At 38.1% G+C, this 23,575-nt stretch overlaps 1 protein-coding gene across 2 annotated transcripts in view; it reads right to left on the bottom strand.

Moving 5' to 3' along the window:
- Positions 1-23,575, bottom strand: part of SLC49A4 (solute carrier family 49 member 4) — a 75,029-nt gene that overhangs the window by 10,347 nt on the left and 41,107 nt on the right. For both annotated transcript variants that reach the window (XR_007506596.1, XM_049804078.1), the window contains exons 5-8: positions 19,358-19,466; positions 18,657-18,724; positions 13,686-13,813; positions 2,973-3,155 (exon numbers count right to left, since the gene is read on the bottom strand). Coding sequence is in view for 1 of the 2 variants with exons in the window: in XM_049804078.1 (XP_049660035.1) it covers positions 2,973-3,155; positions 13,686-13,813; positions 18,657-18,724; positions 19,358-19,466 (488 nt within the window). In the remaining variant the exon portion in view is untranslated. The remainder of the gene's footprint in view (positions 1-2,972; positions 3,156-13,685; positions 13,814-18,656; positions 18,725-19,357; positions 19,467-23,575) is intronic.

The raw sequence follows: 23,575 nt of genomic DNA, 5'->3' as shown, positions 1-23,575 counted from the left end.
TTTCTATGGATTGAAAACTAAAATAAATTAAAAGCGTAAGAAGAAGCAGGATTTGATTTTGAATCAAACCTGCTACAAGGTATAAGGAGGGAAACCCAATTGCTCAGCAGAAACTTGTGAGTAGCACAATCAATTAAATTTGAAACTAGTTGCACAAACAGCTCCTCAGAAGCCTCTTTTTAGCTGTTACACGTAATGTACTGCTCTTAAAAGCTTGTGTTCCACATTCAAGAAATCCTATCATCTGATATTTGACTACTAATTAGCAGTTTTACTGAGTTCTTTTTTTTTAAAGAAGTGCACCACAATTTCCTTTTTTTTTAAATCTGCCAATTTACTGAAGAAACGTTAATTTTACTGGAGATGGTGTTTTATCTTTTTTCCCCTAAGTTTCCTTTATTATTATTATTTATTTATTTTTACAGGATCTAAACTCTCCTTCAAGGTCTGTGTTAATCAAAATCAAGACTTCAGCACTACTACTTTCTTAAATCTGTAATTTATATTGCTAAAACAAAAAGCACAATTTATATTACACAATGCAAAGTACAAAAGTCAGAAAGCCTAAAAAATCAACCTTCCAAAGCCAGTAACCTTCAACAACACCTTCCCTCATCCAGCAAAAACCCTTACAGATTTGTTTAGGCAGTAAACTTATTAAAACCTTAGTAAAATTTTTGTAGGCTTGGAGAAGACCATGTTATATGATGCCAGAAGTCAATAGACAAACGCTTTGCTACTATTTTCCTTATAATACTCTTGCTTAACTGGATTAAACGGACTTTAACCCAAATATTCTAAAAGATCAAATTTAACTTGTGAATCCTTCGAGTCTTTTGTAATCCAGAATTTGTGACAGCATGGGCAATACACACTAACACATTGATTGTGTGAACCTCCAGGTCAATTTGCTTTTGTTTTTCACTTGGAAGTCCCTGCAGAAAAGGCAAAGGAAACTGCATCCAGAAGCTGCGGCTTTGGGTCTCAGGGCACAGTACCAGCAGGGAAGCTGAGCTTTAGAAAGGTTTACATCTCCACCGTGCTAGCTGGACCAAAAATCTTCAGTGCGCTGGAAAGTTTCCAGGGCTTGGCTCTTTCACAGCCTTTACAATATCAGAGTATGAAGAGGAAAAGAGAGAAATCAGAATTAAAACTACTGAAGATTATTTGGCCTAAAAAAGCAAGACCGAGGGAACAAGATGAATTTGACTGAGTTCTGGTTTATCTGTAAGCTTCTTAAATGCCATTAGAAGATGTATTTGAATCAAATTAAAGACAAATGTTTAAGATTGTTATCTACATTCTAAAGGATTTTTTTATCAAAGGAGCCAATAGCACCCACTGGCATTGATCCCTCCCAGTGACCACGTGTGCTCTTGTACTTTTGATCATTTGTGAAACTGCATCATGGAGAACGGATTGTCCTAAGCACAAATTACTTTATAATTTTTTTTTTTTTCCTTTGAAGAAATAGGGAAAATCTTCCAAGTGTATGAATATACTACTTTCAGGTTTATCTTCACCTGCATGTACTGATACCTGCTAGGGAAAGAAATACTAGAGACAAAAAATGGGCCCAAATACCCTATTTATAAGGGAACAAGTTTACTTTATCATAATTCCTTCAGTCAGAAGTGAGATGCTGTATTCCCATCCTCAATTATTAAGTAATTCCAAACACGGGATTGTTACTCTGAAAAGTGCTGAAAAAATTCTCAGAATATTCTGCATAATCTTTTTAGTTCAGTTGTAAATGTTGGAAATAATAGTATATGTGAACAAATTTAACACCAATAAATCGTAAAAGCATTCTTTAAAACGTAAAGACTAAACATCATGCCAACCAAGGCTAGCAGGGATGGAATTCAGATTTTACAATGATGCAGTTCAATGTCAGTAAAAAAAAAAAACCCAGAAAACCAAAAACCCAAACATTTCTCTCAGTTTGTGTTCACAGACCACAATTTGGAACAGGGTTGTCAGCCTGCTTGTGATTCCCTGGCAGAAACACACAAAAACCACACTGAAAATTTGCCCCAGGCTGTAACCTTCATAATTTCAAGCACAATTCATTCTGAAATTTGTCAGTCTCCTCTTGGTTATAAAACACACCATATTAAGAAGTACAGGTACTCATGATAATATATAAAAGCTCACAATTTCTAATGCTTTCAAAGCAGAAGTAAAACACTGCTTTACAAATCTTGCATCATGAAGCAAATGCTTACCACAGCAACAAAATACAAACCAAAAATCTGCACGTTTGAAAACCATTAATAAAGACCACTTCCCTTTGAAAGCAAGATGGGTTCTTATTTTACACCTTAAAGTAATAATATATGTTATAGCCTAATAAATAGCAAGTTGAAAATTAGGATTATGAGTTATGAGGAAGCAAATAATACTTGAGAAAGTCTGAAGAAGTTGATGAAAATGTCAAGCAAAACACTGTTGTGCCTGATTAGGCCACTGGATTATCTAAAGGAATTAATATTTCATCTTTGAACAGTGATCAACAGATGCTCTCTCCCCTGCAATGGTATGTCCAACCCACTGAACGGAGCTGATCAGAAAGGGAGCATTTCTTCTTTGCCCTTCCTGAGCAATAAAGTTATACCCCGAAGCATGAGATTGGCTTAGTTTTATTGTGGTTTTGAACACCCACAGATACAAACATCATTAATGATCACATTACCCAGGCCTTTATAAAAATATGACAACAGTGTGTATCTTGAAGGTTTCTGGCTACAGCAAATTCTAAGTGGAATATGACTATATGCATCTTGCACTAAAGCATTTCATTTTTATTAGCATGCATATAGAAAAGAACAATTAAAGTTCTCCTTTACTGCTACATAGGGGGATTCAAACATTTGATTATTAACAGAAATTGTATGTGCAAATCCTCCCTTTACTGACAAGGGTATGTCTTAATGGAGAATTATATTTTCAAAGTAGCTTATATTTCTTACCTGTATGGTAAAATGTGAGGAAAAACAAAAGCACTCCCATAAACACATTACTCAAAAAGGTGACAACTCCGCAGGTAATTCCTTCTGGAACAGGGTAGACTGTCTCCACAAAGAGCTCAAAGAATATTGGTACGCTGCTGTTCAGGAAAATACCCAACAAAATGCAGGATGTGTACAGTGTAGCTACAACAGAAACAAAACCAGTTATTAATTTCATGCTGGCATTTTCCCCCCCTATTCAGAGCTGCCGAGAATACCAATACTAGAGTAACTGAAAAATGCATAGACTTATTTTTGTCCTCTGTGTATCATAAAGCATATCACATACCACTAGTTTTAGGCAGAATGCATGCATTGATTTGGGGTGGGAAAAAAAAATAATAATCAGATATACTGATTTTTTTTTTTTAAACACAACCTGTGAAGACACATTCAGTGATTTGGAATTCACTTGTAAGTAAAACAAACAACTAAATTATGAATGCAAAGCATCACCTACAGTTTGATTTACCTCTGAAATGAACAGAAACTATTGTCCTACGCACAATTAGGAAAGGGAGCAATTAATGCACCAAATTGGAAATGGACATGGATTAACCTTTTGACTTAGCTCTAAAGGTCAAAACTAATTTTGCTTCCATTTTACACATAAATACTAATGATCTACCAGATATCAAGACATTAGTATTCAGCACTGTCCAAGCTGCAACATGTTGAATCCCTTTTGGCTTCAAAAAGAGATGAAGGGCACCTGGCAGGAATGGGACCTATTTGATAATGCAGATTATTCACTGCTGTACAACAAATTCTTTTTCTTGGACAAATCAACAGAAGAATAAAGACATTTCTTCAGTAGCCTCAGATATTTTGTTCTACAATTTCTGACACCGCCAAATAATTTACAGTGCTTAATATCTTAATATAGATACTTAATATACCTATATTATCTACTAATAAACCTATTACAACCATTTCTGAAAAAAAGAAAACTTCAGAAGAATTTAGTACCTATGGAGAAATGTAAATAAGTCTTTGCTGACTGCTGTCTTGGGAAGGGGAAGATTTCCCAACCTGCCTCAACAACCCGAGGTTACTGATCAAGTAAAGAGTGTAAGGAAATGATTAGATGGCTTGGAAAAAAAAAAAGAAAAGTCTGGAATAATTTCTGAGGTTTCCACCAAAATGACAAGAAAAAGTCAAGAAAAACCTTTCAGATACAAAAGTGTTACCAAGTCATAGGGAATTTATTTATAGCATCTTTTCACTGCAGTATGGTACAAAATCCTTAGACAATTTTTTTCATATACATGTATATGTTTATATAAAATAGAAACTGCCTTTTCAGTTTAATTTACATTCTTGTGTCTTGGAAAGGGGAGAACTGAAACAGCTCTGCTTCATCTTCTGTTAAGCATTGCTCAAGCTTTCAACTGAGAAACTGTAAGGAAGCAGGAAACTTCCAGCTTAAAAAAAAAAATAAATTAAAAAAAAAAAATCACTGTTTCTTAAAATATGAAGAATCATGGAAAAGAGATAAAGGCACTAAGAAGCAGAAAGGGCTATCTATCAGATCCTCCATTTGATGTGGTTTGCTTCCAAGGCACAAAGACATATTTCTTTCTCCACAGAGGATTTGCCTGGCCCGGAAAAAGAGGACAGAAGCCCCAGCCAGAAAGATGATATAGACAGCATGACTTCAGGAGGGACAGCTGGCCCCTGCCTTTTTTTAATATATCAGAATGTTCCGAGTTGTTAAGAGAAAAAAGAAAGTAAAAAAGAACTAATAAACCATGGTAACTTTTCCAACTCTCAAATTCTCTTATTATAAACTGCAGAATAAGTCAAAGAAATTGATGCAAGGTATGTTCAAGAGTTGTCAGAGAGGAAGGAAAAAACCAAACCAGCATTTCCCAATGGGCTCTTCCAGCTAACACTGAAGAACTGAGTCCCTAGTTACAAGATCCATAGATTTTTGCTGCAAGTCCCCATCAGTATTTAAAATTTCATGAACCTCTCTTTCAACTCCTGTTTACCTCAAACACCACTGCACATTGTTCTGTCTCTAACTGCTGTCAGGTGTAGCCAGCAAATCCCAACATATTCAGCTACTTGAAACTTCTGTGTTGACTTGAGAAACCAACACGTAGATGAAACAGAAGAATCTCTTAAGACAAATGAACATCTGTCCCTCATTACAATCAATTGAAGATATCTACAGATAACTACTTGTAACTTCTGGAGAACATTTTCAGAACTTTCCCTAAAGAAGGTGGTAGCCAGCTGCAATTTTGTATCAGAAACTCAAACAGTGGAAATAGTTGTGAAGCTGCTGAAAGCCACAACAGCATCATTGAAAGTGGAGCTGCATACAGAGAGTGCCAGAGGCAATACCTCTGAAGAAAGACCAAAACCTCTTCCATAAAAAGCAACAGCTGGGAAAGAGGAATCATGTGTCTCTGAGTAGAGGTAATCTCTAGATGTATATTTTCCAGAAACTTAGATTCACTTGAGATGAAGGCAAAAATACACATCTAAGATTATCAGCCATTTAAAAGATCAAGACTTCAAATTTTAGTCAATACAGTAGATGCCAGAGTTTCCATAAAACAAACAGAAGCCTTCAAAATAAATTCAATAGTTTAAAATATGCTAGTTGAATTACATCATTGCTCATCACTTACTAAAATGTATTAAGCAAACAAGTGCAATAACTCTATACTTTAGAAACTACACCCTTACATTTCCTTGTCACGACAGCTTGCCTCAGTCACACAAATACAGCCATCAGCACACACCTTACACTTCCATACTACCATGAGCAAAGCAGCTTTAGCACTACCTTTTGATTCTCCCCAAAGTATCACCCGCCTCCTGTGTGCACACCAAAAACTGCCAGCTGAATACCAATGACATCACTTCAGCTGAGATCGATCACAGGTACTTATAAAACAGGGTCTATCTATATGTACACACATATTTGGAATTAATAAGCGGAAATGTCAAGGCAAAAGGACAGGCAGAATATAGCGTCCAGTAGATGCCGATTTAAGTTCTAAGATCTGATGGAAATGACAACTTTTAGCTGGCAAACCACAAAAAGAAGCTCTGAAAGTGAAGGAGATGTGTACATCTGAAAGCCTCCCTTAATGGGTATATATTGTAGTGATGGGAAAATATTTTTTATTTCATGTTCCTGTAAATCATCCAGGGTATTCCTGAGTGCTATACAAATAAGCTTATTCCATTAACTTGGCAATTAAGTCACAAATCCAATTGGTCAATTAGACAGAAAGGCAAAGATAAGATACGCAGTTTCAAAAAATAAGGTACAGGAAGAAGTCAGGTAAGAGTTCAAAAGTGTTTTTTGCCTCCTGTTTCATACACTAAACAGGACATCTCATATTCCAGCTCATGGGCAACAAGATACTCTAGCAGAGAGAGCACCACCTATTAACGGAGACCATTTACTTTCCATTACAGCGACCCTGCATCGAATGAACACAAACAATTACCAACATTTTATACTGTAGAACAGCTGCTAAAGTTACAGTGAATGTTTTTTCAATTAAGACAATCTTGATGACAGTCATTGGAAATTAATATAAGGATATGAAAGTGCTGACAATAAAAAAAAAAGAAAGATGATTTACCAAGAAGCTAATATTATGTCCTAAAGCCTAACAAGAACAAACAACTAGCTTGGATAGGCATACACTGGGGAAGCATGTCATGCTATTATAGTATGAAAAAAGATCGCTTTTTCTTAGGAAAAGGAATTAACTGCCTACGAAGCTACGCACAAAGTTGTGCACCCGAGACAGTGGCAGCTGTGGACATCAATAAATAATGGAACTGGGCTGGGTTTCTTTAAACTGTTTTGATTAATGTTGTGTTTTAAAGACATTTGTGTGAATTAAGCAGCTATTTCTCAGCCTGGCCACTGCAAAAAGATGAGGAAAGGCAAAACACCCATCCGAAGCACAGCTGCTTCAGAGAATTGGCCTGGAGCTGCCGCAGCAGGAGGCTCAAGCTAGGCTTTGTCACGTCATGTTCATGCTTGAGGTGTGAGGCAACCCATGCTATTCCCTCAGTGCTCGTTCTCCTCCTGGCCAGGAAGGAAGCGAGGAATGAAATATGCCTTGATAATAGCACCAGAGATGTTACCAGTTAGATGAAGCAAGGTACTGACTAGGGACTGATGGTGATACAGTGGCTTCGCACAAGAAGGAGAAAAAGCAGTAAGAAGGAAGGTTCCTTTCTGGCTTCCTATCCCCTGCAGGTCTTCAGCTACCAGATGGCAAATACATGCCCGTATCCCAGAAACAGACTTTCTTTTCTCCCAGCCACAAGCTGTGGCAAAAAGCTTTACACCATTTAAAAAAAAAAATTAGGGAAAAAAAATTTACAAGTTCAAACAGCAATGTGATTTAAATTACAGTGTACACTTGGTGTCCCCAGATGAGCTTCCAACACAGCAGAAGGAGTCTCAAGTACCTCTGACATCCAAACAAGTTCCCAGAACTTCCCAGGAGGTTCTGCAACATGTTTAGCAATTTACTCTTAAATTATACCATCACTAAATGTATAACTACAGAGCCCGATCCAAACCCAAATGAAATTAATGAAAGGACCTCCACTGATGTAAATAGTTCTTACCAACCCATTGGCACGTACATCTTGGCTGATTTTTAACAAAGAATATGAAATACTACCATTTCTTAAGGAAAAAAAAAAAAGGTATTTTGCAGATAAATTTACAAAGTAAATGCAGATACTGTAGAGCAGTATCAAGTGCAAGCAGGTGGTACAGTATCTTCTTCCAAAGTCCTCAGTATCTTCTTCCAAAGTCCTCTGCCAGAAATTCTTGAACTCTGTACATTTTGTAACAGTTCTCAGACAAACTGAGCCAAGATTCACACAAATTTCGTATGGATAAACAGGAAAGTAAATATAACTGAGTATGTTCTCTTGGGTGCAGCATACAATTTAAAGAAAAACCTACTGAGATCTAGGGCACTTTGTTATTGCCCATTATAACAGTATCCCAAATGCCAGAATGAAAGGATAATGCCTCATGTGGATGCATGCCTCGTTGGCTTTAGTACTTTAGTAGGCCCATGAATGATCTGAACAATTCAGAGTTCATTCCCACCAAACTCTCTAAAGTCTGTTAAAGTGGAATGAAACTTCCCTATAATTTAATTCTTGCTACTGGCCATGGTAAGAATAGTCATGGAAGAAATCCCCCTTAATTTTTCCATGAAAAATGTGACTCCCTCAAGGTAAGACAGTAATTTTTACTGTAATTCATTTATAGGAATAAAAAACACAATAGAGGAAGGATGTCCCTGTAGCGCACATTTATAACATCAGTATGTTTCATTGCCTGGATTTCCATTCCAGCACGCGTTGATCAAATTCTTTTCTCATGATATAGTTATGAAAGTAACCAAAAATCTGATCGAATTGGATTTGTTCTATATAATTCCCAAGAGAAAAGCAAGTGGAACTTGCTTTGAAAGCAGAGCATTCACTTCAGAGAACTAAAAATTCAAGAAATTACTGAGTGAGTCTCAAAAAAAAAAAAAGGGGGGGGGGGCAGCTGGAAATCATACAATATTTGAGGCTTGCTATCAATGGATATCTGAAGTGGTCAGATTTATAGATATTCATCCCTCAAAGGCTCCTCCCAAATTTCAAGCATTGTATGCTATTTAACACTGGGGTTTTTAAATGCTTTTAAATAAAACACTTAAATAAGTTTTTCTTTAAGCACTCTTCTACCTGTGGATTTACAGAAGCCTTCAGGAAGCCAGAGGTCATTATTCCGATCTTAGGAGTGCAAAAAGCACAACAGAAGCGGGGGTAATGATTTGCCCACAGCCATAAGCAGGTTAATGCTGAAGCTAGAAAAAGAAATGTTTTCAGGCCACTGTTTTATCCTCTGGTATCCCCCTGCCTTATATTTACCAAGCACATCTAGTTTATAGTAAAGAAATTAAACTCAAAGAATAAAACAATCAGTATTAAATCATTAACGTCTCTCTTTTTTAATACTATGCCTTGTAGATGAGGACAGGGAGACAGATGTGTTTATAATATTCAGTGTGTTGAACCTGAAAATAAAGTGTAGGATGTTTAACCTAAATATAGTCATCAACTCATGGAGTTGCCACCCTATTCAGAGTATCTGCCATGCAGCACTAGAAAAGAATTTGTAAAGCAAAATTCTGCTGAATGTGCTCATAAATATTAGAATATTCTTGATATGCTATGCTGAAAACATTCAATCTGAGCTGCGAGCAACTAGCGTTGCATATCAATTTTTGGAAAATGCTAGTATTTGTATCCAGAGATACCACCAGCAATACAAAGTGGCAAGATACTGAAACTGGCAATACAATGCCTTACACAATTATTTTGGGTCAAAGTATCCCATTGTACATAAATTCACATAATGAAGTTCAGTACAAAGCAAACTAACAATAAACTTGGCAAAGAGAAACAGATCAGCAGCTGCATTGGGAATTCAATGGAGAAAACTATTTTAATGCTCAATGTGTACATAAAATTGTCTTTGAAACTTGCCGAAAAATGCAAATAATATACATTAAAATTAAAATTTCTTAAAAGAAAATTCAAGCTTGCTTAAAATATAAACCAATTCTAGAATCAAGGGTTTTTAAGAGCTGTGATTAGCTGATGAGAGGTGTTTTAGACAGATGATATAGTAGCTATGATGACACTATATCGTTATTGCCTTGCTTCCTTTTTTTCCCCACACTGGCAGTTATAGTTCATACACATGACTCTGAATACACTTTTTATAAAATCTTTTGGAGATACATTAAGAAGTCAGCAAATGACAGAAAACTTGTCTTGCTCTGTGGCAGAAGAAAACTGAGCATATTATGATAATGCAGAGCAACGCATGCATTACACAATACAAACAATGCTAAACAGCATCATTTAAAGAAAACACAAAGCAGTCATTGATTTTTAATATCTGCATTAAAGGTCCGCATTCTAAGTAATTACATTTTGTAGGAAATATCTTTAGATGATGTCGTGCCTATTTACAAGGAATTAGGAGAATATTACACAAACAAGTACAGGAAAAAACCATTTTGCTGTGACCATTTTTTCAAATACAATTCCTCCCCCAATATTTAAACCAGACATTACTACAACTGCTACAAAGAATACTGATTAGAAGAACGGGGTTGTTTGTTTGTATTTTAACGACAAGCCTTTAGAGATTTTCTTCCCTTTCCTTTAGGGTGAATAATTGGCCAAACTCCCTCATCTTTTTAGCATTTCAAAAGCCTGCTTGTGTGCAAACATTCCCACCTGAGCGCTTACTCTGGAGACCAGGGGAGAGAAGACAGGCAGAGGGTTTTCAGAAGGGGAATGAGCATGTATGCCACACAATATCCACATGCTAAAGGAAAAGACTACATTTGGACCTGGGAAAACCACTGGCAAGGTCTACCTATGGATGCAAACTTTATTCATGGGTCAAGCAGCTGCCAGGTGAGATGACGCGGATGACGATGTTCTCTAACCAGCCTTCACCTCGAGGGTGAAGCCTGCCTTAACCCCTGGGCCAGCACAAAGACTCCCATGAGGTATCTTGTTTCCTCATCAAAATGATGGTCCTGTCCCATGGCAGAGCTCTCTTTTAACTGTACCAGCAGTCCCTCAGGTCACGTGGCTATTTTTAGCAGTTTCCAGGTACTGCTGAAGATGGCAACGCTTGTGGTTTTGTAGGGAAAAGTCTGACTTGCTCAAGAGAACATCGGAGGCAGGGCAAGAGAGGAGAGGGAAGCCCCTCACAAAATGGGAGGTAGATGGTTGGAAGGGAAAACCTCCTTGCAAGATCAAGTGTACGCTCCCGCAAGTTTCCACAACAGTCAGTTTTGAACCCTGCCCGCTCTGCCTCAGTATCTGAATAAGGCTGAAAGTGTGGACCGAGATCCATCCCTGGCTCTGTAGTACCACCAAGGCACTTGTGCTCTTTGCCACAGGACGGGAAGAAGTTGAGGAGCCCACTGCCTTCTGGCAACATCAGACCCTGTTGCCCTCAGTAACACAACAAACCCTGCTTTGCCCCAGGTGTTCAGTGATGCCTGCAAAGTTGCTCTGGGATACAAAGCATTAGATGGACCTCTTCTAAAAGAAAAAGGAGAAAGAAAAAACAAAGGAGGGGAAAAAAGGAGAAAGAAAAGAAAAAGGAGAAGAAAAAGAAAAAAAAAAAGATGGCTGCTTTTGTTTTGCACATCTTCCAGCTCTACAAAAACACACAGAGGGTAACTACCTGGAAGTCCACTGTCAACACCGGTCCATTGAGTATGCAGAGTGACTTCCACCTTAACCAACTACCTCAAATCACTTCCCAAAACTGCCAGCCAATGGCCTGCATTTGACCTCCTACATTTATACTCTGATATACTCTACATCGCAAACTTTTAATTAAAAGAAGAAAAAAAAAAGTTCATCCAAGTCAATTCAAATGTACTGTTTCTCCCAATTGCTGTGGAATGCAGAGGGCATCATCATATTGCATCATTACATTGAGGAATAATCTAGCATGAAGTCCTATAAATTAGCTTAAATAGCTTGTGTGTTTTCATCCGTAACAGCATATTTCATAAAGATATAGCACTGCTTTTCTGTGTACAAGGATCTAAATTGAACAGGTGCATTACATCTATTTTATATGAACTTTAATGAGAAAAGGCTGATATGACACACACACACACCCCCCACCCCCCACCCCCCCCTGCCCAAGCCTATCTGTGAACTTTAAACATTATGCAACAGAAGAAAAAAGAGATCTTATTTGGTGGCTGCACATTAAGCCCTGATGCTTTAGACTGCCTTTTTTTGAGGAATGCACCATATTGCTGGCATTTCTCTCCAAAACAAGCTTGTGTTTTATAGAAAAGGGTTCAACATTTACAGTGACATATATTAGAACAGCACAGACAGAAAACTCTAAAATATAGTTTACAACTCAATCTAAGGAATCATCCATTTTAAAAGAAACGATAACTGCATGAAAAGAACAACCCAATCCCTAGATTTTTATCAAGGGATGCTAGTTTAGGATACTTTGTATCAAACCCCAAATACCTTACATACTTTTATGTACTGACAGTGATTACCTTTCCAAAAAAAACCAACCCCAAGCCCATAACACACCTACATGCTATAAACAAGTAAGAATTCTTCTAGAACCTACGTTGCATGCTGAGTTCGTTACAGAAAATAAAATAAAATCAGAGACAGAGCTCCATCGGTTTTGTTTTGGATCATTGGTGAGTACATACGTAATGACTTTCACCTCTTGAAACCTCTCTACTTCATTCATATGCATAGACTTGAAGGAACATTTACGTGTTTGGCTTGTTGCATCAATTCAGAGGATAGAATTACTGTAAAAATCCACATTACTGCAGGCTTGTAGTGATGAAGCAGACAAGCACAAGAAACAAGCTATTATTGCATTTATTTTAGATTTGATGGAAAAGAAAAGTGTGGTCATTTGTTATGACAAAAGCCACCATGAAATTTGATTTGTTTATCGATTAAATTGTTTTATTTAAGCAGAATTTTTTTTTTTAAGTTGAAATTTCAAGGTAAGTCACAGATTTGACCTATCCATCCAGATGGTGTTTCTCCTGAATTGATCATGTATTTCAATTTGCAGTACCCACTTTAGCTTATAGTTGTGACATATGCAATGCACCAAGGACACTTACTGAAACTCAGAGTTAATTTGAGTAAAACAGTATTTTATATACTACTCTCCACACCAAGCTCTCAATTAAAAATGGGAAAAAAACCACAATTTTCATTTCTCCTATAATGCATAAACTTGCCTATAACAAAGATGGCACTTTATTAAAAATGGATTTACAGAATTCTTGAATAAATATTTTTAAAAATCTCGATGGCTTAGTTTTACTGTAACTCATTACTCTGTTGAAGGTCTTGGAATCACAGGTGGATCAGTCCTTTGGTGCCGATAGTAAGGTGAAGGACAGATTTTTAAGAACTAAGCAGTGCTAATTTTCAACTAAGGGTATAGCTCGCTGGCAGCTTGAGTAGACCTCTGAGCTTTTTTTCCCCCACTCCTGAAAACAGCTTTTTTCCCATCTTTTTGAGGAGCAGGCTGAATTAATTTTGTGCTGGAAGAGTTCCCTGAACCTGCATGCAGGTGCAAAAGGGAGGACAGCACAGTGCAGGGATAGATTTAGATGGCTGAAAATACTATGGGTCACTTTGGTTTGAACTGCACCACGTTTTTCCAATAATTAATATAATTTTCAAAACCCTAAATTCCCACGTCATCATTTCTTATATGCAATGCTACTCACATTCAACTGACTTTTCTAGGTTTATTTCTCACCTCTGTTATTCCAAAACAAAACAGAAAAACTCTCAGTCCCAGAAATAAATTTTAAATTTATATCCTGGGTTCTTATTATTGGTTTTTTTTAGTTTTTAATCTTTTTATGAAGTTATTCAAAGCTGTTAAAGATATTTCAGATTCAATAGGTTTCCTAAAGCCTTTTTTTTTTTTGTCTTGGTAAAACTACTGTATTACTAAAGATACCAAAACCGGTTATAATACGGTTGATTTAAGACTGCAAATATTTGCCTGCAATACCAATTATAAGTAATAGGAATTAAAATCATTGTCGATACCTGTGGTTAAAGGCAGATGAGTGACACTAGTTAGACAGGTGAGAGTGAACCAGGTTGATGCTAATGTTGCTCCAGATAAAAGCAGCAGCAGTATGAACTTCAGCATGCCCCTGATAAAATCTGCAAATCTAAAATAAAAGCACAGATCAGAGCACTACAAATGCTGATTTTCATATTATTTAAATGTGATGCTTGACAATTAATTCGGTATATTGGAGGCTATAAAAACAATTCAAAAATCATTTCTCATTTTCAGAAATAGAAAAAAGGCATTTTTATAGAATGGTGATATTTCTAGCTGTCAAGCTGAAGAGCCATGGATTTTTTAGCTGTCACAAAATAACAACCAAACCAGAACAATTCTCAAGACATCAATTGAAAACACTTGGTATAGAGGAAGAGTGGGTTTTTTTCTTCTGCATTTGTTGGACACAACATCACACCACTACTTATATTGCTGTTTTGTCAGTGTTTGCCAGTCTCCCTTGGAAGACACACCACTCAATTAGCATATGAGGAGGTTGCTGCATTTCATTCAAGACATAGTTAAGTGTCAAGATTCATTCCTGTAGGAAATGACAAAACTCAAAATACCAGAATCCCTAGATCGAAGATGACAAGGAACAGCTTCTGAACCCTTGGATGCATTGGTGATGAAGCTCTTGATGGCTTATGCAAAGCAGGAACTCTTTACACAGGTGGTCACCCTGCCAGTGGCTGTTTTGGGTTGAAATGTTCCAGAAACCAAGAGCTTGGTGCCACTCCTCTCCTACACAGACCCCACTGACAGTCTGGGGGAGGACAGCCCCTCAAGTCCTTGGGCAGTCTGGCTGTTACACAGAGGGAAATATGATCTTTATACCACCTGAAGATATAATGGCTTTTTTGATCTTTTTTCCTTTTTCTTTAAAGGAGACAGAATGCATTTGAGCAGCGCTCACATGGCATAATTATCAGTGCAACTGCTCTTTTCAAAAGGGATTTCAACACAGCTACTAAAAAAGATAGCTTAGAAAAGGCAATGTCATTTATCCACTAGTAATTTTCTATAATCTCCTGCTTAGGAGATGTGATTTTGGGCCAGACAGGTTAGGTATGTATGTCTAAAGAGTGTCTTCTGCCCTTATAGCCTCCTACCTTGATTACGCTTAACAGTAGCCCAATCCACCTAGGTTTGTCCCTGATGAAATCTGTCTGTCTGTCAGCTAACTGCCTTCTCAGCCCTGACAAACATCACTTTACAGGCAGATACCTTATAGCTTACTTGATAAAACAGATAATGCTACCAACTTTTTGAGAACTAGGATCCTCAGCTCCACATATACCATAAGAGATGTATGAGTAATGCAATCAAAAAAACCCCCACACTTTTCTCTTCTTTTCATTCTCCCTATGCTTTAATTCCACATTGAATTTAACAGCGAGTAACGCAATAAGCAGTAGTGGAAGATCAATGCTGCATATAATCTTAAAAGTTTATGACTGCAGTGTTCAAGTGGCTTACGCATTAATCTCCAATAGTCAGAGGTTAGCTGCTACTGTTGTTTTTTTCTGACAATTCAAATCCAGCAATCAGGATCACCTCTTCTCAGTGGTTTGCCAGTTTCTTTAATTATTCTTGGGGATCACTGGGGTCAAAATCAGCAATTTCAGAAGCTTCTCAGAAGCATCTCAAAGTGCAAACTTTCAGCTCCTTCCACAGAGACTCACTGCTTTGCCTGGCAGCAGACAACGTCACTATTCCGTCTCCATGCAGGCAAGAGCAGTTACGTATATCCTGCCTAATGAAACAGCGTGAGAAACACCAGCCTTCAGGGAGGGATATTCACAGGCAACAGGTCTGGAAGGGATCTCTAGGGGGTCCTCTATCTCTATCCTACCACCAGGGATATGTGGGGATGGGAGGATGATATGCAACTAAACCATTCAAGATAGTTAAGTGGAGCAAATATCTACCTTTTCTATGCAGCTGGAGCTCTTTTTGACACAAAGATCCTGGTCTGGGTATCAATGGTAGCAGTACACTCCAAGGAACTCTCAGATATCAAAGGACTCCAGAAGGGTCAAAGAGAAACTTAAGGTTTATGCAGCTACTGAATTCAGCCAGTAACAGAAATAATGGGAAAAAATGACATAGCAAACGAGCCTGAACCTGGTAATCGAGGGACTTTTGCTTCTTGCCCGGTTACAGGAGAATAAAGACAACTATAAATCTACTCAAGTCTTCAGAATACTTGTTTCAATCAAAAAATGAGAGAAATTATTTTTATCCTCTGGCCCCAGTATCTGCTTTCAAAACCTCCTGTTCTGTTTAAATCCTTCTTCATCATCTAGCGTGTAAAGGGATGTCTGCAGCTGCTAAAAAAGTAGGCGCACCGGGAGAGAAGGTGTATACTTACCCAGACACAGACTTCTGAGCCTACTGCTGGTGTCTCCTGCAACCCAGCAAAACCAGCCCTAGGCTGGATCCTACAGTTAATCACAAACCTGCATTGCTGACAATACTGTCTGTTGCTAAGGAAATTATCACCATGCCATAAAGTTTCAGCATTTTGACTACAATGCAGGTTAAAAGAAGGAAGAAAAATTGAGCCATGGAGGACAAAACCTCAGAAATATCTATGATCATTAACAAAAAAGATGTGGCCAAAAAAAATAAATCTGAGAAAAGGAAATAGATTTATGTTTCCATGCAGTGATATGAATGTTGCTTTTTGACGCTCCTTTTCTTCAAACCAGTATCATTTGAAAGCTGCCAGCAAAGGCTACAGCACCTGCCAGCTGCCCAAAATAGCCCAGGCTTTTCAATTATAAAAATGCACCACACAAATTAGCTAAACATATCTAAGTTCATGGCTATTGGGACAGCACTGGGTGGAGAGCAGAAGGATTTATGTATTGTGCTGAGGAAAACTTGCACCATTTTGAAAATGAGATAGATAAACAAATTTCCAAACTGGGCATTACTTTAAATATAGATGATTTAACACCTACTGTGATGTGCAGGACCAAATGCTCCCGGGCAAGGCTCAGGTTGTTCCAGTTCTAAATGGCAGAACATGTATTGACAAAAATGGAAGGAGCCAATTCCTAAACTGCACCAATTTTGCTTTGATAAATTAGCAGAAGAAAAATATTAGGAAAAAAACTCTAAAAACCAACAGCTTCTTGAGACATGGTTAAGGGAGAGAGCTGCTTGCTTAGCAAATCACAGTTCTGACACTGAAATACATCAACTTGTCAGCCTTGACAAGAATCATTACTTAATTTTCCTAATTACAACTTTCAGCAGATTACAGTCAGACTCGTCATTGATTCAACCCTACACAGATAAATGCTGAATAGGCCTAGGACGGAGAGTCATCCATCAGGAGAGACAAATCACCTCCTCCCTTCCTTTCTGTATGCAAACCCTCCCATTTGAACTGTGTATTGCCAAAGTTAGAAAGACATATTTGGAGACAGACTGTTGGTATTTTTTTAATTTACTCAAAAGCAAAGCTCTGAATGCAACAAAATACTGGTATTCAACGAGGTTTGAAATCAATTTTGAAGCAGTTAAAGAGACTATCAGCATTTCTTGAAACTTAACCCAGGCAATATATTAAATAAATTAATCTACCATAAAGATTGAGATTTGCATGTTGGCATTGAGTCAGCAGATTCTCTCCTAACAAAGTTAAGTGAGCTGCTAAGGGTGCCCCTCTACTATTGAAATGTTGCAAATATACCAGAGATTAATTCATGATGGAAAAAATTAAATTGGCATGCTACCTGCTTCAGCATGTAACCTGCTACGGCATCTGTGTCATTTATCGCAGCTGGTTTTAAACATCTACTTCTCTTACAAAGAAAACCTCATATTTGAGCTTAGCTAATCAAAAGCAACTCTTTTTAGAGGCAACCAGGGTTAGAACTTTGTTTCAAGTCCTTTGGCCTGCATCTGGAGTGGATGGGTGAGTGGAAAGCGCTTGTTTCTTTTCCCTAGGTCAGGAGTTTTTTCCTCTCCCTCTGTTGCAGTTGCTAGGCAGCCTGCAAAATGTCAGGATGAGAAACCTCACATTTCTTTATGCATTGTGTACTCTGACGATGCACAGCAAGTGAAAAAAAGAGAGCTTCAATTTCTGTCCTAAAAAGATGCCTCTCTGGGTCCACATCCCACAATGACTGCAACGATGACAGACCCCTGCACTTCTGCTAAATTCATTGCAGAACTGGACTCTAAATTTAGAGTGAACATAGAGAAGCCAGAACAATGTTTAGATATCCAGATGCAAGGTGAACATGTGATTGGTTTTAATCAGTTTTATAAACTCACTGCTCAAGTACCTCCTGAAAGATGTTTTCTCCATTCCCCCCACTCCCTTTTTTAAAGGGGATCTCAATAGAAGAAAAAGCAGCAGCCTTTTGGAAGGGCAATTCGTTTCTTGCTTTTCCACTCCCCATGTCATCAGCATTCATGATGGCCAGAGAGCGCTGTGTTTGGATATATAAAAAACATAGCCAAAACAGGCCCAGACTAATTTCTCTGTGGAGGAATGTAATGGGTAGGCTGCCTGCGCTACGTTCTCAATATCCCTTTGGGAGTCAATATGCCCAAAAGTGTTGATGGAAGGAGACAGACACTAATTTCTTCAGTGCTTTCCAAATGTGCTACAACGGGTTCTCCCTCATACCAGGCAGCTGAATTCACAAGAACTGTGTTTAAAAGGAGCACACAGGAAACACTTGTCAGGAGTAACAGTACGACTTGCCAAACTGAGGCATACACACGTGGAGTTCTCAAGCCCCAGCAAACACTAACATGGAATATACAAATTATTGCTCTACGAGAAACACATTGTAACCCCAGAATGCATTTTCCATTTCAAGTTTCTAGACGATGAGAGAAAACAAGTTAAGTTATTAAGAGGATAAGCTAAATGACAATCACAGTTGAAGAAATGGAGAAGGACATGTAATTATTCCTACCTTGCCATTGCTATGCCAACAACACAACCTCCAACTATAGACCAAAATCCAATCCAGCCTGCATCTACCTGACAGGAAAAAAATCAAAACAAAACATAAAGAAATGTGTTAAAGCTGAGAAAACAAGATGATAAGATGTTACTTTCAAAACAAATGGTGTGCAGGAGCTGCAAACTGCTAGCAACAGCCCCTGACAACAATCTGAAGTACAAGACTTTTCCTTAGATATTCAGAAGGAAATAAATTCACCAAAAGAAAGTATGGCTAAGTAGCCTATGCCCTAAATGTGACCTCTTTTTATAGAATCTGAGTAATGTCCTCTGGATTTTTATAATACTCTAGAAAAAGCTTAGAAATCCTCTTCTCCCCACTTCATCTTTTCCACCTGGTAAACATAATTTTCTTTTACTAAAGGTGCAGCAGCCAACAATACTTGCATTTGTTTACCTGCCTCTTCCTTCTTGTCAAAAGGTACATATGGTTCTGAAAACATCTACCGCTGGTGGAGAGTCAGCAGGTAGAATCATGACAGTTTAGGATGCCAAAGCTACAGTTTATTTTGTTTAAAATTTCAGGAGAAAAGTGGTCCATATGTATTAATATCATCCTAAACATAAAAACCTGATAAAATTGTATGCTAGTGCAAAATAGAACATGCCACTTACAAAACAGCTGCCGATTATCAGCCAGGAAATACTTACTTGGCTTACATGAACTGGCGTTAATATCAAATCCAGAACACCAGACCAGCCAGAGAAAACACCCAGTGGTATAGCATAGGCTAAAGCAACCATCAAGAATCGGAAATTGCTGTGAAGACAAAACATATGCAATTAGCTGCAGCTTGTATTAGAAATTGTACCAAGATTAGCTGCTAGATTAAATGACACCCTAGAATCTATATTCTGCCCACCAAGAAAAATAGCAGAGGTCTGAAGAACGAGTGAGCCAGGAAAAAACAGAAAGGTATCCAGCCATGCCACTGAAATTCCAGTGGCTGAGATGTTACTGCCTTAGCACTGTTATAATAAAAAAAGCCAGTCTCTCCATGTAACTCAAAGATTTTTGTAACTTGCTGGGCTCATGTGTTTCTCATTTCCACAAGCAATTCTTCCATGCATTTGCATGGGCAACCTACTTAGCCTAAGTGTATGTTAGGAATAATAAGCACTAATTTAAATGACAAAAAGCATATTTCAAGAATAAAATCAGATATTCATACTTTTTGAACTGTACTTTTTTTTTTTTTAAACTGTTTTACTTCCTTTTATTTTGGTGAAAGGGAGGGAGAGCTCTGGGAATGAGATGGGTATAGTTGCAAGAGTGGAAAATTTTGACAGTTTGAACTGTCAAAAAACAGAGACAAGTATAATATTCTGCTCTAAATAGACAATGTGTTTGCTTTTTCTTCCCAATTAAAAATTATTCAACCTTTAGTATTCAGTGAAGATGAAGCAGTCAAAGCTGTGTCATCATCTTCATTGTACACAGCTAAACAGGAGTTGGCAGACAAATATCACCTCCAATTTCCCCCCCACACCCACCATAACCAATAGCAAATGCAAAATCTTCGGGAAGAGACATCCAACTTTTCCCCAGAAATGTTTCAATTTGGGAATAAAAACAGAAAACATGCTTTGGACTCTGCAACAGTGATATTTTAAAGTGAAGAGATTTTTATGGTGATTCCAAGGTTATCCCATGAATATCTGTGTCACCACAAAACGTGTCTCCCCCCATTCCCAAACAATTTACAAAAAATTGATATTGATCAGTACCAGTTCCTTGGCATGCAGTGACAATTTGATAGCACAGAGTTACAAAAGCCAAGAGGGGGAGAAACCTTCAAATACTTTCCAAAACATTCAGAGGTTTGCAGCTTACGCTGTTTTACTCCCCTAGAAGATCCATGCACAGCACACCAGCCAGCATGTTTTTGCACTGTTCTTTTTCACACATCCTCTCCTTGAATAACACATTTCTATCACATGAACATATCCTCCTCTTTCAATATCATTCATGTCAGATTTATTTTTTAATGCAAAGAAAAATAAATCCCAAACTTTCAGCTTTTCCACACACTGCTTATATTTCTCTGAATGCTAAACTGTTTGCTGTCTTCCTGACAACTTTTTTTGCCTCTTAAGAATACCATACACTTATCCTAGTCTATCTTCTATCATCTTGCATGTCTTAAGGCAGGTTTTCTGATGCTACTTCATACAACCCATGTAAAAGCTAATTCTACATCTGTAGAATAAAATGAAAGGGAAAGCGCCCATTTTGCCTGGATGTTACATAGCCATGTCGTAGATTGCAAAGAGGGAACAAGTCTGAATGTACTTTTCCAAAATAACGCTTGCTCAATATTCAAAATCTTTGGCTATCTGAACCTCAACTTCATTAGAGCTACTTTTGACGGGGCGAGTACTTTGTATCTTACTTGACTGAGATCTCCTGTGGCATATTTGTCTCCTGTAACTCAGGCAATGAGACAGATAGAATGGCACGTGGGATAGCTGCTCTGTGCCATGCCCAACTCCTAATACCAATACTAGAGAACCAACTCTGCAACATGACATCCTGCAGTGACAAAGGCTGCAACCCTCCTTTGTCTCCAGAATAAGGAAGGTGACCAGGAAAAAGGGTGCACAGCAGTGACAAAGCAGCACCAATCACCAGATGTCATTCTGTCCCCTTGTCCAGCAATAGCTAGCACTGGCTACATTAGAGTGCTGAAGCTATTTGAAACATGTACCTTAAGAAGCAGCTCTGCTTTTCATGGCTCCAGTCACTTCTATTTGTTTTTGCAATTTTGCAATTGCTCCACTGAAAATAGAAAAATGTGCTGTCTGTCACACCATCATTTGGTGAACCCACACTGTTTTCCATCGTATCAGCCCTTATGACAGAATATCAGCATTAGCCTCTCTGTTAAACCATTCTGCCGGAATACGAATTCACTTTTTCTGCTGTTTTTTCAGAAATCTACTTAACACCACTAGAATCTGTAAGACAGGCTGGTTCAGAGGGGAGCCCCGTCAAAGTCAGTCACCATTTTCAGAGTAACTTTGACAGTGCCTATTAACATCAGGCACACTCTGAGCAGCTTCCATCACTGGATGGTGATGTCATATGAAAGTTTCATTAAAGAAATAATTATGCACAAAACCCCTGTTATGAAATTTCAGAATTGCTTACATAGTCCCTTGAAAATATAAAAGGCATGTCACTGGCTAAAAGCATCTAATTATTTCAAAGCAAAAATCACAATATTTTCTTAAAGCGGATTTTAAGACTTATCAACAATTTACTTGTATTATAATTTTTTCCATGGAAATTTGTGTCATATTGTGAAATGGGAGGGGGAAAAAAAAAAGTCATATTTGCTTCACTCAAGAAAATGAGAAAGGGCACTGTACTTTTTCTAATGGAAATTCAAACTACACTTGTCACAGTGTGTGATAGACTGTTAAAAGATTTGGGCTTAGCTCCCAAACCATGACTAATCTGTCATCTCCCACTGCAGGCTGAGAGAGCTGGTATCAGGAGATAACCAGAGATCAGCTAATCATTATAATCTGTCAGAAGCAGGAATCCTCCAAATCAGGAGGAAGACCCAAGTTCCTAAGCAAGTCCCCAAAAAACGGCCTATGAGGGATGGTTGACCCTAAGATGATATGTATAATACAGCTCTGCAAGAAGCAGCTTATGAAGATGACTGCTCAAGGACCTGAAGGCAGGAAGGAGTGTGGGAGTTGCAAGGATGTGATAGTTCCCTTTGGCATCCAACGAAAAAGGTCAATGACTTCAATGGTAAAGTTACGCTATGCAACTTTATTTTGAAGTAATAAAACTGCAGCCCAGGGGAGAGAAGAGGGAAATGATGAACATCTCAATTCTCATGAGTGTTATTTGGTGCATAGTTGGGTCAGCCCACCAGCTCACACACGTCCTAAATGCCTTATACACAGTTCTTAAACCAGAGAGTAAGTCTGCAATAAGGGGAAATCATGATTTCCTGGTACCCATCAGCTGATTACCTTCAGTCTACATTACTAAGTCAAAAGAAAGGCTCTCTGTGCCAAGAATTATTAAGCCTAGATTAGGCAGGCAACAGAGCTTAGAAGCCCAACGAGCCAGATGATGGATTTCTCTTGAAGCATGGCAGATACCATTTTTCTTTTATAAACCCCCCTTGCTTGATGGATTGTTGCTGAAAGGCTCCCCAAGATAAGTGGGTTTAATGATGAACTGTTGATTGTTTCATGTACAGAGGAATGAAGAAGTGCCTTTGATATGGGATAGCATGGAAGAATGCATAAAGACCAGAGGGAAGTGAGATATAATGATCTACCTGACCGCATTTTAAAAAAGCTCTTGGTTCTTGGAGACACTATAAACTATGCTCATTATTTAAGTGTCCAGTTTGTTTTCTTAAGTTTCATTGATTGTGAATAGTAAGCCAGCTTTGCTGTTTACCTCCTGACCTTACCAGTATCTCAGGTCCACTGTTTACAACACTTTGAACAAGGAATCTAATGGTTATAAAGCTCCCAAATGGAGTACTGTCAACAGAAATTTTATATTTCACCTGCAGAGTCAGTTGCTGTTTGGATTTCTGTTCAACAGCAACATTTTTACAACACAGCCCTCAGGCAGGGTCTCACTGCACACCAGCTTGGGTGCGTAATAGCATTATTGTGTGTACTAAGTGTCCTTATGGGAATTGCTATTTTTTCATATCCTGAGTAGGTCACTTTGCAGACTAACCAGCCAGCTGTATTCACACCTTCTCCCAACCGCCAGCTTGCTCCAGGATGAACGCACAGGATTAAGCATCTTGTCAACTATTTACTCCCTCAAACTGAAATGAAAGCCTCCAAAAGCAAAAGAAAAAAACTCAATGACAACAAGGG

The sequence above is a fragment of the Accipiter gentilis genome, chromosome 1 (assembly GCF_929443795.1).
Source record: "Accipiter gentilis chromosome 1, bAccGen1.1, whole genome shotgun sequence".
Lineage (NCBI taxonomy): Eukaryota > Metazoa > Chordata > Aves > Accipitriformes > Accipitridae > Astur > Astur gentilis.
This window is presented reverse-complemented; position numbering and strand designations above follow the sequence as displayed.